Source organism: Nematostella vectensis, chromosome 7, assembly GCF_932526225.1.
Source record: "Nematostella vectensis chromosome 7, jaNemVect1.1, whole genome shotgun sequence".
In the NCBI taxonomy this organism is placed as follows: Eukaryota; Metazoa; Cnidaria; class Anthozoa; order Actiniaria; family Edwardsiidae; genus Nematostella; species Nematostella vectensis.
Window position 1 is genome coordinate 6,717,337 of NC_064040.1, and position 16,746 is coordinate 6,734,082.

Below are 16,746 nucleotides of genomic sequence, written 5' to 3' on the forward strand. Positions count from 1 at the left end.
TGGAACCCGTTATTCTTATAACCGTATAGTTCAACGTGTCCAGAGAAAAAGTGGAGAGGGGAGGGTGTATGTTATCGTCACGTTTCACGACATATTATATGTATAACGCCTAATAACTTTCTAGGTCATGGTTATCTTTTAACTTAATTTTGTAAAGCATCCCGTTATAGCTATACTTTTTTTTTGCAATCATTTCCTTTTTGTATTTGAGTAGACGTTTGAATAAGGTCCCCCACCCCCTCTCTGTGAGTCACAGTAGCGCTATGCTTGCACGATTAACTTGATATGTGACCGGCTAAAAGGCGTTGCTAAGCTTAGATCCATTTAAGGGACCGAAATCGGCGAACAATAGCTCATACCCTTCAAAGAAATCGGGGCGTAGAGGACTTTACTCCTCAGGTAAGTGAAAACTATCTACGAAAGAGTTTGTTTGAAATATTTTTGTTGGTCTAATAACAACAGGGTTTTCAAGTTAAACACAGAATGTCCGATCAGAATGTCCAAAAGTGTTATAAAAGAGAGATTCTAACGGAAACTAATCTTTATAATACTCTTTTGATAAAATACATCACGTATTTTTTTCCCGTAAAATAAAATACTGAACTATAGACAAATATTGAAAATAGAAATAAAGCAGTCAAAACAATGTAACAATAAGAAAAATAAACACAACAAGCGTATTTTATTTCCTATAGGGCTTGAATGATTACCTGATTTAGAAAATATTTTGGTGTTCCATGTAGAGCCATAGGACAAAATCCTCTGGCATAGCATATTTAAGAATTCATTTATTTCATTCCAGAAAACCAAACTAGTAAAAGACTGAAGTATTTTATTTTCACTCTGGTATTTTCTATGACAATTTGTAAAATATTTTTTACTAAAAATAAAAACTTAATAATTGTTTTGCCGGGATAATAAGCTTTTTTGTTTTTTACTAAAGCACTGAAACAATTAAAACAATGTCAGTTTATGTTTAAAGTCCAAACATGTTTCCTTTTATTAGTAAAGTCAATCTTTTTCAAAAGATACAATCTGCGATGACAGAACAATGATATGCATTATTTATCGCATTCTGTGGTGACTAGGCGAGATTTATTTCACCCTGCAGTTTTCATGTTTACCAAGCAGTTCAGCAATTTCGCGACGCCTATTACTTTTTTTTCCTGTAGTTTTAGTTTATTTCATTCTTTCATTTCCCTTTGTACATAACAGACAAAGGACGCGTAACTGCTTTTAAAGGGGCAGTGTCATGGTGAGAGCTTTGCAATAGCTCTCCGGCCCTGACACAATGAATTTCAATCAAATTCTAATATTGACTTATAAGCCTTTGGTTCACGTGGGAGACTTAAATTCAGAGAAAATGACCACTAACTGTCAATAAACATAGTTTTCAATAAAATATTGCATATTATTTTAACAAATCATTTACAGATAAACTGTTTGTAAACAATGGAAAACCTACAATAAACACTGACTCCAGACATGCGCAGTACCATGACACTGCCCCTTCAGGGAGAGAGCTCTGCTACCGGGATACCAGTTCCCTTACCACGTTGATTTGTAATTTGTTTCAGATCAAGCATGAGGGTTGTATATCTTGTGCTTGTGGTTGCTGTAATTATCGCCATCACGGAGGCTAAATGTGAGTTCTAGACAAGGGTCTCTATAAATATAACTTAGGAAGTGGTCCATTAGATATGGTTGATCTTGAAAAAGCAATATACAGAGAACGACATTCTCAGATGTCACGTGGCTCATTAAATATACACTATTTGCGTGTGGGGAATATCAGGTTTCCTACAGGCTGCTAGAGTGTGCCGCTTTCAAAGCGTGGTTAATCATCAAAAAATATGTTACACAAGTTTGAACCAGGTCTTAAAACTCATTTTAAAAATAAACTTTGATTGTATAGAAGTTATTATAAAACCCCTATATATCAGTGTTTGGGTACTGTATTAAAAAAAAAAAACTTTTGAATGTTGTTTTATTATCATTAAGTGCACATGAGAATTGAGAAAAGTGGAGCTAGTTTTAATGAAAAAGTAACTAACGAAAAACGAGTATTGTCTAACATGAGGTCAGTGCTGTTATGACTAATGAAAGCCAATCAGATTTTGTTTTTAGTGATTTGGTCAATTTAAGCAATTCAAGGCAGGCGCTTGAAGGCAATAAGTCAAATTAATTAATAATAGCTGTTGGGTAGTGGTTGACAGTAAGTTTAGTAAGTTCATATTCCCTGGTCAGGTCAGACTTTTAGATAACTGTGATATTGATCTATACCTGACCTTTCACGATATTTTTCCAGCCGTGAAAAAGAGCAAGACCCGATCTCCTAAACATCCCCGTCATCGTACACTCGCAGATGATTACAAATTGAGTAAGTGAAACAACACATCATATTCATAGACTTAAAACATTCCCTAGGGAGAGGGGAGGTAATTTTTGGAACTGCACGTTATTATCACTTATATCAGATTTAAAGTAAACTCGGGTTTCAATTCATCATCATCTTCATTATTTGTAATTATCCACAGCAAAATCATTGGTAGCAGCATCATGATTGTCATCAATGTTATCGCCATTTTTTATATATATTTTTCTTATATTTATTCAGATAGGATATCCGCCAAGTACTGCAAGGATTATGACGATAGCTGCAAGGCATTCGGAAAAATAGCAAAGAAAGACAAGAAAAGCTGCTTCAACAATCCTGACAAGGCACGTATGGCATGTCCTGTCAGCTGCAAGCTTTGCGACAAAAAAACATTCCACAAGAAAAGCAAACGTGAGTTATTGTGCCTATAAGGTGTTTTCAAATTATGATATAAAGCAGGGAATATCTAGAAGTCCGATGCGCTGATCTCTCAGTATTTGTGTTTAAATATTCCTTCCGATATTTATTTCCGATAAGAAATTGGTTCTAAAGTTGTAAAAAGGCATCTCCAAAAGTTTGAGTATCCAGGTCTCTAGGTAGTAATGGTACTAGCTCAGAACAAATGCTCGGGAAGATAAAAAAAATATCGCATATTTTTAAGGGGATCGTAATGTCAATGTTTCACTGTATCAGTATTCTTGTTAATGCAAATGTTAATGCAAATGTGTGTTATTTTTTTCAGTGAGCGATGTGGTAGTTGTTCGTGCGATGTGTGTAGATATAGAGGTCGACCAGTGCAATCCAGACGTGTGTTACACCAATCCCGACTGGGCCACTGAAAACTGCAGAAAAACATGCATGCTCTGCAAACCAGGTGAGCTAGCGATCATCATTATCTGCACTTTTATCACCTGCCACCATCATGATTGTCATCATCCTCAAGAATGAAAACAGCATCATAACGATCATCATAACCAGATGCAGTCACATCATGATCGACAACTCTATGATTATTAACATTTTTTAATAATAACATAACCATCCAAATTATCATCATTATCAATATCATGATAATCAATATTATCTTCATTATCGATATCATAATAATCATCATTATCCATATCATAATTACTAAAAAAAAGCAGTATTATGTTGATGCCCGTCATAGTCGTCACTATTATTCACATTTCATTAACAGCTACAAGAAGCTTGCTGGTGACACATCTATCTTTTTTTTGATCAGACATTCGAGGCCCATGTGACACTGATCCTCGATGCCCTTTCTGGGGTCAGTACGGCTACTGTAGCACCGCTACTTACATTGACAACCACTGTCCGTACAACTGCGATGTCTACAGTTATGTCCCTGAAGCGCCGCAGCCATATCCACTACCCATTGAGCCTTTGTATGCATACCAGCCTCTTCCCTACCCCACAGCACCCCCGGTAAGTCAATCAAAAACCTTTCTCCACCCAACACCTGAGCAAGTGGCTTGTAATGCATATCAGAAATTACCATATCCAACTGCAAACGGTAAGTTTTTCATAGCAATAACGCCTTTCTTCACCCCACCCTTGAGATAAGGCCTAGTCATGCGTACCAGAAACAAGTCAACACAGCACAACTGGTAAGTCATTAAAAGAAAACACATCCTTTTTCCACTCCACACTTGGTGACCTTTATGTTTGCTTATCACCCTTATAAAGACGCATCACACAAGATTGTATCCCATACATTCAGGGCTCAGCAGAGAACCGTATAGCAAGAGTGTCTCATGTCAATATATATGTCTTCAATCCAGGGTGTAACTCCTGCGACCCTACCTCCCTACTACGAGAACGCTCCCCAGCCTACCTACGCACCTGGTGCACAGTATCCAGCTGCAACTGCAGCACCCGCACCCTCAGCTCCTGGGGCAACAGCAGCACCCGCACCCTCAGCTCCTGGGGCGACCGCGGCACCCGCACCCTCAGCCCCTGAGGCGACCGCGGCACCTGCACCCTCAGCCCCTGAGGCGACCGCGGCACCCGCACCCTCAGCCCCTGAGGCGACAGCGGCGCCCGCACCCGCCCCTGAGGCTGCTCCCTCGGAGCCTGAGGCAGCACCCGCGCCCGCCCCCGCCCCTGAGATGGCACCCGCCCCTGCCCCTGAGATGGCACCCGCCCCTGAGGCTGCTTCAGCACCCGCCCCTGAGGCGGCACCAGCACCTGAGGCTGCTTCAGCACCCGCCCCTGAGGCGGCACCAGCACCTGAGGCTGCTTCAGCACCTGCCCCTGAGGCTGCTTCAGCACCCGCCCCTGAGGCGGCACCAGCACCTGAGGCTGCTTCAGCACCCGCCCCTGAGGCGGCACCTGCACCAGAGGCTGCACCTTCTGAGCAGCCCATGCCTGGCAAGAAGAGTAAGAGCAAGCCGAGCAAGAGGAAGGGAGTCAAGAAAAGCAAGAGTGGACACAAGAGACACCACTAACTGATTGGGCATGTTATATCATTGGTTTGCTTTGTTAAGCAATCTTATAATGCTTGATAGTCATGAATAGAATAAAAGATAATAAAGAATTTATGCATTCAGTTTTATCAATGTTTAAGAAAAAAAATTGGGTACAAAAGGGTTGGTCTATATTTCTAGCCAAAAGTTTGGCCGGCATAACTTTCAGGACTGATCGTGGCCCCACAAGCAGGTAATCTCGTTCAACGAAGATGGAAAATGCAGTGTATTTTGAATTGTGAGTGTCCAAAGAAACCAGCCCCCCTCCCTTCCCCCAATGTTCAATGTAAAGTTGACTTTTTGTTCTGCTTCTATCTTTATCTTGAGTCTTCGAAGCGCAGCTTCGGTGTAAAGCTTATTCCAAAGTGTTTTTTATTTGCTTGTATCTCTCAAGTTCTTGAAAGGACACTGATGGTGTGAGGTTTTGCAGTGCCACGCAAAAGTCTGCAAGGCATACCTCAATCACAGCATCTTCAGCAGCGTCGGCATTACCACCTGGCCATAGAGAAAAATCTTAATATAACAAAAAAAAGCTGTAAAAAAGGTTTCTAGAGGTGATGTGGACAGGTGCATTCAGAGGCAATACATATTCTCACATTCTAACCCATTCCTGAGCTTAAAGAGTCACTAGACCCATCTAGATCTAAACTTTTGCTACCGAAACATACAGAAAATCTAAAAGGTTAATCAACTAGACTAGTTAATTTAATACCATGACATTTATAATTTCTAATGTCTGCAAATAGACAGGGGCCTATGAAAGATGTGTTAGATGACAGTTATAATGGCCATTTCCTATTTCAAAAGATCCAGCAAACAGTGTAGGATACAAATATACATCTCGTTTCAGGTATCATTTTCTGTATTATGCCTGCTTTAATGGCCAGTGCTGAAAAACGCAAGACTAGTTCCAGTACCGCGCAGTAAACCAGCCTTTTTGTTTTGAAACGGCGGCGTTTTACTGGCGAACCGTCACATTTTGGTGAATGCTAAGAAAACTAGACCAAACCTAAGGCCATAATTTTCTTTATGACAAATCTATCATCTTTTGTACAGTATGGTTTTAATGCCGTACAGTTAGTCAAACCAACGACTGAAGTCATCCTCTCGTACCTTTCTTCGAACAAGTCAACACTGAGATTTTGTTTGTTTTCGCCAGAACACGCGCATGCACATACGTTTTTCAGCACTGTCGCTTTAATGTGCACACACCTGTCTCTTGAATAATTCTGCGCATGGCTTGAAGAAGAGCATCGCTGGCCATAGCATAAAGATCTGCTCCTGTCAGGTTGAGAGGCAGCTTATTCGCAAACTCCTCAAGCCGAAAATCCGCTGAAAAAGTGAATCTGCAATACAAAGAATGTGGCTAACGTCTCGTCAAAGGCCTTTTCCTTGAAATCGAACACAATTGTCATTGGTATTCACATCCTTTACCATTGTCAGGGATGATCACTTACGTTTGGTGATGTCCTTTACCATTGTCAGGGATGATCACTTACTTTTTTGTTAGGTCTTTTACAATTGTCAGGGATAATCACTCACTTTGTGTGAGGTCTTTTACCATTGTCAGGAATGATCACATACTTTTTTTCTGAAGTCTTTTACCATTGTCAGGAATGATCACATACTTTTTGTGGTTCCTTTACCATTGTCAGGGATGATCACATACGTTTTGACGTCCTTTACCATTGTCAGGGATCATCACTTACTTTCAGTGAGGTCTTTTACCATTGTGAGGGATGATCACTTACTTTCTGGTGAGAGCCTTGAGCACGCTGAGCTGGGCGTGATGGTCCTTACTGACCCCTAGATACAGTAGCTTGTCAAAGCGGCCAGGCCGGAGTAAGGCGGGGTCCAGAAGGTCTGGTCTGTTAGTTGCTCCGATGACAAATACGTCACACGTGCTGTGGAGCCCATCCAACTCGGCCAAGAGCTGAGCGACCACCCTGATAATAAAAAAGACGTATTATAACAATACTTTATGGAAACGGAGTATGGCATGACTGTGCTGATTCATGATCCACGCAGTTTACCATAGGGTCACGTGTGGTTATTTATAACAAGTTTCAATAAAATTAACGCTTTTTTGCCGATACATGTGAGAACGATGGCAAAGAAGCGGTTTGATTAAGTGTTTTAGTCACTTGCGTGGTTAAGTTTTATCAGTAACATATCTGATTAAATAATCCAACCACGTGTCTGATTGGTTATTCTAGTCACTTGTTTAATTTTAATTAAACACTTAAAAGTGTTCCACGTGTCACGTGTTTATTTACCTGTCCATCACGCCGCCAGAGTCCCCACTCCTCCCCCTGTTGGGAGCCAGCGAATCCAGTTCATCAAAGAAGATGACGCACGGACTTGCTGCCTGGGCACGAGAAAACACTTCCCGCACATTCTGCTCACTCTGTCCCACGTACATGTTGATGAGTTCTGGGCCTTTAACACTAGACATAAAAAAGTGTATAAGACATAGGCATAAGACGTAGGTCATAATGGTGGATCAGTGGTACAGTCATGCATCATAGGTATTCACGTCCTTTCTTCGTTTCGTGCTCTAGAAATGTTTTTTTCCCCGCAGATTGTTAATGTGTCTGGTGGAACCTTCGGAAAAAAAAAACACTTCTAGAGCACTAAACGAAGAAAGGACTTCTAAATTTATTTACTACAAAAAAAAAGAGCACAGAACTTGGGCGGCGTGTGTCCAAAGTATCCTTTTTACACATTTGGTAGAAGAAATGTCATACATCTTGTTGGCATAACAAAAAAGGGGGATATAATCACTCTCGTTGCAGCTGGAATACTAAATTACCATGCACAGATACAATAGAGTTGAGTTGAAGGCATAGAAAGCCCCTCAGACAGTGCAAGGTACGAAACAACTGAACTGGGAGTCTAAGCCAGATCCCAGTGGTGAGAGGAACATGCACTAAGGAGCGGCCAACTTTGCTTCCCAGCCGCCCTGTATTAAAATGGATGTTAATACCTGAGGAAGTTTAACGAGCATTCTGTTGCAACTGCCTTTGCCATCAGAGTTTTGCCAGTACCAGGTGGTCCATACAGCAACACACCTTGAGAGCAATCATCACAGTATTATACATCAACATTTTATTAAGATATCAACTTTAAAATAGAGGGGCTCCATAGGTAAGTTGTATGGCATTTGCTTTTCAAGTTCGAGCTCAGGCCAGTTTAAGTTGGAATGGTGTAAAAATCTGGCTCTCAAAAAGGATGGCACAAAATAGCTTGGCCACAAAAAGTTTAAAAGTGGCCTTGCCACATAACTAACCATCTTCTTATTACATAACCATGAAAACCCAATGTATAAAGTGGAATTCATCACCTGATCTTCTCAATCCTGCTGCAAACAGCTCTGGGTGCAGTAGCGGCAGCTGAATGGTGTCCAGGATCTCTTCCTTGACACTATCCAGGCCACCAACATCCTTCCATGAAATGTCTGGTATCTTGGGTGCTCCAATGGCATCTGCATGAGAAGCCTGCAGAGCATCAAGAGCTTCCTGGAAGTCCTTGAAATTGATAGAGACACCTGAACGGCAGGCTGATTTAATGCACTGCTGAATAGTGAAGAGCTGTGATGGATCTTCTGTCTTTGTGTTGAGGTGCAGTTTTGCTGTGAGATACTGGGTCACACGTGCAGATGCAATACTAGTGGCTCTTGTAAAAAGAGCTGCAAAGTCAGCAAGAACAAAACCTGCAGTTCTCCTGGCAAGAACCTCAAAGTTGACATCAGGCGCAAGGCTGTACACTGAAGAAATCCCTTGCAGCATGCAAAGCCTTTCCTGTTCACTTGGGCTTTCAAGCTTAATCTCATGAAGAAAAGAGGCATAGATCCCTGAACAAATTGAGTCTGGCTGAGATGATGTTGCTATGACAACCAAAGGCCAATCTGATTGGTCCTTGATGAATTCAGTGCAGTCTTGTAAAGTTGCTGCAATTCGTGGTTCATCTTCTTGTCCTTCCTTGTCTTTGCCAATGGCATGAATATGGCGCAGTAGAAGAATGCAGGGACGACAATCATTGGCTAAAAATTTGAGTTTGATATCTCTATTAGTGATCACCCTTGGGACTGAGCCCAAGATGGGGAGGGCGGTTGGCTCCCATAAAAACATATGGGGTTTAGGTTTAACCCTAGAATAGAGAATAGCACTGGGGGTGGTCCATAGCAATATTTATCTCAAACAGATTGTACATTAGGTGTGGTCCAAGCAAATTCCCTAATTTCTAATATTTTGGCACCTATTTAAGTGGCAGTACTTTTTTAAAGTACAGTATTCAAGGCTGAACAGCATCTATACAATAGAAATTTGAAACCTGTTCCATCACACAAATCTAAGTCCCCCCCCACTATGCATTTTTCTGCGCAATATTATAGTATACCAGCTACAGTAGGTTTTTTTTATTTTACAACTGCAAGTTGATAAATTGATGAAATAAAACACACCTCTGACAAAGAGGTTTTTTATTCTTGTCTCTGTAGCAGCAACAGAGTCGCCAATCAGATCAAAGCAGCTGATCTCTTGAACTGCCAGGTTGAGCTGAGAGCTCACGGCCATACATATGGCCCTTTTTCCTGTCCCTGGTAAGCCAGTAAGAAGAACCTGAACAAAGGGAGGACCATTGACCCTAGAAAACAAAAACATGATGTTTACTATCTTGGACAAGGCTATTCCACAAGTGGTAGAGAACAACATCTGCCTTCCCCAATAGCTGGGATGTTTTCCTCCTGAATTCCCTACTAGTTAAGGCTGCAAAACTGTTAAATATGCTGTCTATGGGGATGAAAACTCTGGCTATTTCCAAAAATAGGGGAAGTTTATATTTTGTAACACGCCTCCCTCAGTTTGTATGTATATTGGGCAAGCTGTATGCAAATTGACATTTCTGAGTACTATATAGTAATGTGTCAATGGTTTTGATCCAACTAATACTTTGAAATTACTAAAAGTAGTTAAAAGTGCCACGACAATTTTTAATAATTGCTATCTAAGTGTATTTATACTAAACTGTGACTCCACAAACCTTTTGCTCAGGTAAGGTCGAATTATCTTTTCAAGTTTTTCTTGGGATGTTTTATGCCCTGGCACAATGAGAGAGCTCTTGTAGTGATTAACACCTTGTAACACAGGCTCCATCAAAACTGGGACAAAACTGTGTACAAACCCTTTCTGAAAATTAAAAATACACAATATAAGGTAAATCTCGAGAACATCTTATTTATGTTTTGTCAGTGTAAGTGAATCAAGGTCAACTCTACTTGCATTTTTTAAACTTAACCATACAGCAATAGTAATAAGAAGGCTGTACATCCCTGCAAAGCCTGCTCATTAACAATGCAACACTTAGCAAAGAGAAATTATCACAAAATGCTGTAAAATAAATGTTTCATTGTCTTTGTTTGCTTGATCAATATGGATCTGATGCCACTTCGCTTTTGTGCCATAAGTTCCTGTATGGCTTGTGTACTAAGTCAATAACAATTATGTATCTCACCTGATAAAGAGAGGTGTGCTCTGTGTCAACAAAAAGGGTTTCATTTTCAAAACTGGAGGACACCAGTTTTGTGACTTTGAAGTACACAACACGGCTCCTGTGTTCATCATTTGAATCACTAGGATCATCCTTCCAGTAGCATATGATGCCCACCACATCACCAGTAGTCAAAAGTCTAGGTGTTGTAAAGTGTCTTACCAGAGCTGCGTTGAATGACTCTTCTTTCTTTATGTTTGGTGTAACAACCAAAGATAAAACAACTTCAGAGGCGAACATTGAAGCTTTTTGGTCAACTGATGACTCTGGAACTGGTGTTCTGATTGGAGCTATGCTTACATAACAGTGTGATTCAGATTGTTTTGTAGAATCATTTATCAAATTAAAGTGCAACAAAGGAGAAATGCACAAAGTTTTCCTTTGGATATTCCACCATGTAGATTTATCACTGATAATATTACTTGCAAATAGTTGCACAATATGACTTTGCATCTTAGGAGCATCAAGTGATTGACAAGCATCATCTGCACTATGACTTGGACTACCATCCCATATCCATATCTTAACCCAACTACCACTCATCATATGCAAGCTCATCAGTGTTGCCATGGAAACATAAACTCTATTCACATCATCAGCTATCAGTCTATCATTGTTGCTATGATATCTAGATGATGCAAAGGTATCAATCCATGTCTTTGTATCAATGTTCAGACGAAAACTTCCCACTTCTTGTTGAACAGACATGGGCCTTGTAAAGTCTGAAAGGAGTAACGATGAGATCTCCAAAATGTCATCTAATTGATTATCTTCTTCATCATTATCTTCTTCTTCGCTCTCATATTTTCCATCGGATCTGTTCCACACGAATATAGTGTCATCATCAATAACACCTTGTTTCACAGGTTCACAAAGCAACACGCGTAGGATAAAGTATTTTTTACAAGATTCAAAACGAAACTTAAGGCTGTCGTCCTCTCTGATGACTCTTCTTTTCATGCATAAGAAACGCGTAATATCCGCAACCAAATCATGGCTGTATTCAGACGAGCATTGAACTATCACTCTACTCAAAGGAAGAGCCGTGGCGGAATCCACCCGGATCGACCTACCAGGTGCAAGATCATGACGAGATAAGAAAGACTCGGTAGAAAGGAACAGAAGCGATCGCGATTCACTTTGATCATGCTCATGTAATCCACCACGTTTAGTAAACTCTTGAATCTGATCATCTTCCATCACCCTCGGAGACACATTCATCAATGTTGATTTCGCCGTTGGTCCAGCTATGTTTGGATTTTGACAGTATACGATCATTCCTTTCCCAACAATTCCGGTCTCTGCTGAGCATGCTAGAATGGCATCGGTGTAGGTACAGTCGTCAGCGAGAATAGATTCAAAATTAGCATCTGAGATACTAAAAACCTTCCCAATTTGTGGTTGGGCTAGATAATGTTCGTCAGCCATCTTGTGCAAATGCACCCGGCCTTTTTGTACCACAGGCAACCCAAGGAAAGTGAAACGGTCATAACGAAGAAGAAGATGGGATCACCTACCTGTCCTGGCCGCCTTAAAACAAACTCGAGAGGCCAATTGAATGCTGATTCATGATCCAGGCAGTTAACCATAAGGTCAACTGTCCTGTCGAAACTTAAATTGACGCGAAAAAAATCGAGAAGCCAAAAAGCAGCCACACAATTATATTATTTCGTGCGCAAGCGACAAAAAGGGGTGGAGCTATCCATTTTATATAAAGCGAGCGTTTATACGGATTGCCTTTTCACGCCCAAATTCTACAGATTTACATTATCTGTTGAAACAGTCCATTCGGTCGCAGACAATGTCCAGTTTGTCTGGAACTAGTGGCTATGGGTGTGGCCGTGTTGCTCGCTCTCTACACAGCGGATGTACGGGAAGGAGGGTGGTGGATTTGCCCCAACTCTTAAAGCCGCATTGTCACCATTTTACTTCCGGTCGAGTACGTAACAATATCCAATGATTTTTAACGGAAAAATATTTCAAAATATTGAAAGCAGTGTGTTTATTGAAAGTTTCTTTGAGGATCTGATTGATAATTTAGAGCGGATGGCCTGTTTAATATCTCGGATTTTAATAGATTCTTTTGTCTTTTAACGGTTGAGGTTTCCGTCGGACCTCCGGAAGTAAACTGGTGACAATGCGGCTTTAACCAAAAGCTTATTCGCTCCTCTCCTAATAGCTCACTATAACGATAACGAAATTGCCCATAGTGCACAGTCGATGTAGAAATCGATCTAGACGCCACGTAATTCTCATTTTTGTTCCCGTTTATTTTTTCATCTTTAGGGGTTCGCTAAGAGGAGATTTCAAGGGTCGTGAAAACAGTAAATAGGTGCAGTCTTTGTCCTTATTTGGGTAGGAAGGAAACGGCAAGAAATTTTTGGCAAAAAAGATAAACAATATAAATAGTGCATGTCCATCCAAGTAACCTCTTTTATATCTGTAAAGATAAGATTACGAAGACCCTCCTCCTAGAACCGCTAGCCGTTGAAGGGGGAAGGGGGGGGAGGGGGAGGGGAATTCAGAAACGACCCTTTAAAAACCTAAATTCGCGTGTAATTTCTTTATTTCACAACCTTAAATGATATAAGTAAAAGAGAATAGGGCATTATAATAGTTTTACAATTAGCAGTGGCTATATGCCCGACAGTCGGGAAAGGTCCTCGATGGACTAAATGCCCGACAGTTTTCAATTTTTTCCAAACACCCCAGTAAATAATCGACCTAGTGAGTTAGAAGTATTCTATATTTGTTGAGAAAAGGCAAGGAAACCTGAATTGAGTTTTGTTGTCGGTATTGGATGTTTTCCTTCGTTTACGTACACAATAAAACCGTAATTTTAGTGGCACTAAAATTACGATTCTATTGTGTACAATGTCAACAAAAAAACGTTAAATACAAAAAACAAATCTCAATTTGCTTGCCTTTTCTCAACAAATACAACTTTGAACTCACTAGGTTGACAAGTTAAAAGGGTTTATTTGAATAAATTGTAAACTGTCAGCCACTTAGTCCATTGAGGACCTTTCCAGACTGTCGAGCATATGGCCACTGCCTTTATAATTAACATTAGGGGCATGTATCATGAAACGCGCCTACGTTTCATAGTAAAGGTTTCTATCAAATGCCGGTTTGATGGCAAAGCCCAGTGAAACACCTCCAACAGGCACAAGTTAAACAAATGTTGAGGAACAATTTCAAAGCACCTGCCAATTCTTGTCCCAAAAAAGTATACAAACAGCGCCGTCTTTGCTGAGGCAGCAGCGTCTTGCTTGGTGACCGTTCGCCATGGTGCCGTTTGTTCGGGGCTTAAAAGTCACGACGAGAATCCCCGTTCTGATACCCTAGTTAGTGAATCCCCGCTACTAATATTCATATAGAATATATTTACAGCTATTTGAACCGAGAAGTGGGCATCTTGTAGTACGATGCGCGCTACTATTACATCAAGACAAGGATTAAGAAAGTTGGAACATTAATATGCGATTTTGACAGTCGCGGCTCTTTAGGAGGCTTCAGAGAGAGCAATTAAGCATTCCTCTGATGATTGGCAGGCGCCTACTGGTGGGCCATCAGATCTAGTGAGTGTCTTAATCCCGTCAAACTCTAAAGGGACACAAACACTTTGAAGTATTTACATCAAAATCTAATGCTCTCCCTGATAGTCTAAACGCGTCCTTGCGTCCAATATGTGCCAATATACTGGCTACTTTCTATTTCCAAGGGGAAACTTGGTAATATTTCAATGTATAATAATTGCTTCGAGACGAAAGTCCCTGTCCCAGCAGAGACTGCTGTCAACTGATCTCGGCGTTTAAACCAGCTATGAAAACTATGGCTTTCTCTTCTTCTTTTTCTTCCGTTTTTGTCTCTTGTTCCTCTTGCGGTTTTTTGCTGCTTTCCTTGCAGCACGACCTCGCCTTTTCTTCCCAAGTCCCTGCTCGGCCGCAGTTGGTTCTCGCGCACGTTGACTCTTGGAAAATTTTACACAGTCCGGCCCAGAATGCTTTTCTCCCAGCCAGCTGCAGATTTGCTCGAATTTGAGTGAGTTCAGACGTATTCCCGCGTTGAAGTTCCCTCGCCAAATAGGAGGGCAACCGACATATGGCCACCAAGGGTGGTAGGGGACATTCCTGTTGCCGGAGAACACCCCTATTATTCTCCTGTTTTGGACACCTGTCTCCTTATCTGTGTAGGAGGCATAAATTCCAGCACCGGACGATCCGGGTTGCGCGTCACAGCAGTGGTACAACATGTCGTTCGTCTGAGTTCGGATAAAGCACGTTCTGCAAAAAGAGATATGCCTAACGTCATTCTAACCGGCTTTTGTATAAAAAAAAATGTACGCTAGAAAACTATCAAATAGAAAATTTCGATTTGTAGAGGAGTGCACACTTTGATATTACATCCCCGTTGAAGGAGGGGTGTTGCGTTAAAGAGCTTTGATTTTATCTGCTGTATTTTGTAATGCAAAAATTCAAGGAAATGTCAAAATTAGTATAATAAATTAGTATGGAACCTTCACTCTAATAAACTAGTTTTGAAAACAGAAATCGCAATGCCACAAAATTAGTACATATATAGGTCATTATAATACACCAAAACTGGTATTCGACTCTTCCAAATTTTCAGGGCAGAAGTCTTATTAAAGACGAAAATTTGGCAGAGTCAAATACCAGTTTTTGGTGTATTGTATGCATTCTTCTGGTTCACTCTTCTGTACAAAGGTTCATTCTTCTGTACAAAGCTAATGTATTGTGTCGTACCTCCCCGAGTCCACCTCACCCCTCCTTTTAAGAAATCCCGCACAACGGGCGTGTCACCTCAAGCTTGTACTCGTCTTATAACGCTTATTCCCTTCATTGCATCTAATTTCATTTCTTTTGTCGATCGGTAAAAGGGCGTGGTTACTCATCCCGAATACGAAGCCCCCGAACAGCCCCTTGATTTTCTCGTAAAAAAGTGCAATGCTTGCAAGCTTGGGGATTTCAAGTGGTCAAAGCTGATTGGGCGGTCTAATAACTTACCTATACCATATGGTGTTTGAGGGTTTGTCGTCCTCGAATGCAGTGAAGTGAATTTTTGTATCCCTCCCAAATCTCTCATCTTCACTGTACGTGATCGACATATACCGGCGCTTGTGGCGCTGTGCTAGCCGTACAATGGCGTAGTCGTACCTGCACAAGAGGGAATATAATATTTAGGGCAACTGTTTAGAAACTTTAACAAGGCTAAAGGTTTTATCCCCAACAATTATTTCAATTGATTGTGTGAACCAGTGGCTATGGAATTGCAAAACTTTACTGCTTGAAGGTGCTTCATTCTTTAAGTCAACTCTTTAATTTTCAAGGTGGCAGAGTCAACATGTTTTAATTGATACCCAAACAGCTCCGTCGTATTCTCATTTCATAACAGTCAAACAGACATACGGACGGAACGAAGGACGAACAGAGAAACAAAACGGATGCACAACCTATTCACTGGCCAGTGAGGGCAGTAATGCCAACCCTAGATTATTATTATTATTATTACCTCGAGGCATCGGGATCCTGTCCCATGGTCCAAGCCAATGGCAGCTTCGCCTGTACTGCATCAACCCACTGGAATGTCCTGTTCCTTAACAAGAATCCCACGCGTAATGTACGGAACCCCTTGGTGTAGTCCCTCCCTGTATGGAGGCAATGCGCCGCCGTCAGGACATGTCGCGGGGACACCAGCGTCCCTGTGCAACCCGTAGACAACTTTACCACAGTATGAAATGGGTATCTCTCGGCATAGGTATACGTTCGTATATAATATCTCCGATGTCTACCGTACAATTCCCGAGAGTTCCGAGTGCGTCGTCGTAAAGCTTTCGGGATATCGAATCCCGTGTCCGTCTCAAAAGGTATTCGTAACTTAGTTGCGTTGATAGTCAGTGGCTGGGTAACCTTATGTTTTATATTAACTTTGACGATGGTGAGCTGTCGCTTGCCAGTTGCTGTCCACGCAGTTTCGTACGATAGCTCTTTTGATAACTTTTCTGGAGACTCGTATTGATTATCGATATCTCCAACCGTTGCGTATTGAGCTTTGCCGTCCTCTGAGAAGTTTGTATTTGGTCCAAGCACCCTTGAGACGATCTTCATGTGATGGCGTTCGCTTGCGATTAGTTCTTCTAAAAGCACCGCTAGCGAGCTAGGTATCGTCACGCTAACAATAACCGTGACCGTGAAATATCCTAGTAGCATTGTAAACTACAGTGGTTAAGCGAGATGATATCTCGCTCTCCCTGCACAGTTCATACCAGGGAATCTCTAAACAACCGTACAAATCCTCTGTCTTGATGCCAGCAGA

General features: G+C 41.2%; 3 protein-coding genes across 7 annotated transcripts; 1 reads left to right on the forward strand and 2 right to left on the reverse strand.

The window, feature by feature from the left end:
- Window positions 1-242: 242 nt before the first annotated feature.
- On the forward strand, window positions 243-4,934 carry LOC5497944 (nematocyst expressed protein 3-like). 5 transcript variants are annotated; one of them, XM_048730181.1, is made up of 8 exons: window positions 243-399; window positions 1,578-1,645; window positions 2,309-2,380; window positions 2,618-2,788; window positions 3,120-3,251; window positions 3,621-3,823; window positions 4,180-4,656; window positions 4,723-4,934. In XM_048730181.1, the coding sequence occupies exons 2-8, from the start codon at window positions 1,585-1,587 to the stop codon at window positions 4,843-4,845; spliced, it is 1,239 nt and encodes a 412-aa protein (XP_048586138.1). In that variant the 5' UTR covers window positions 243-399; window positions 1,578-1,584; the 3' UTR covers window positions 4,846-4,934. The 5 variants fall into 5 exon arrangements, with proteins under 5 accessions (XP_048586138.1, XP_048586140.1, XP_048586137.1 ...); XM_048730183.1 differs by having other exon boundaries at window positions 4,180-4,614; XM_048730180.1 differs by having other exon boundaries at window positions 4,180-4,590; window positions 4,657-4,934.
- On the reverse strand, window positions 4,935-11,866 carry LOC5520741 (peroxisome assembly factor 2). The gene is made up of 9 exons (XM_001640615.3): window positions 10,375-11,866; window positions 9,904-10,049; window positions 9,326-9,507; window positions 8,207-8,905; window positions 7,850-7,934; window positions 7,140-7,310; window positions 6,615-6,809; window positions 6,076-6,209; window positions 4,935-5,358 (listed from the first exon to the last, which is right to left on the reverse strand). The coding sequence occupies exons 1-9, from the start codon at window positions 11,836-11,838 to the stop codon at window positions 5,219-5,221; spliced, it is 3,216 nt and encodes a 1,071-aa protein (XP_001640665.2). The 5' UTR covers window positions 11,839-11,866; the 3' UTR covers window positions 4,935-5,218.
- A 1,092-nt stretch (window positions 11,867-12,958) lies between these two features.
- On the reverse strand, window positions 12,959-16,640 carry LOC5520742 (serine protease 23). The gene is made up of 3 exons (XM_001640616.3): window positions 15,943-16,640; window positions 15,438-15,587; window positions 12,959-14,696 (listed from the first exon to the last, which is right to left on the reverse strand). Exons 1-3 carry the CDS (start codon window positions 16,638-16,640, stop codon window positions 14,243-14,245), a joined length of 1,302 nt encoding a protein of 433 aa, XP_001640666.3. The 3' UTR covers window positions 12,959-14,242.
- Between the last annotated feature and the right edge of the window lie 106 nt (window positions 16,641-16,746).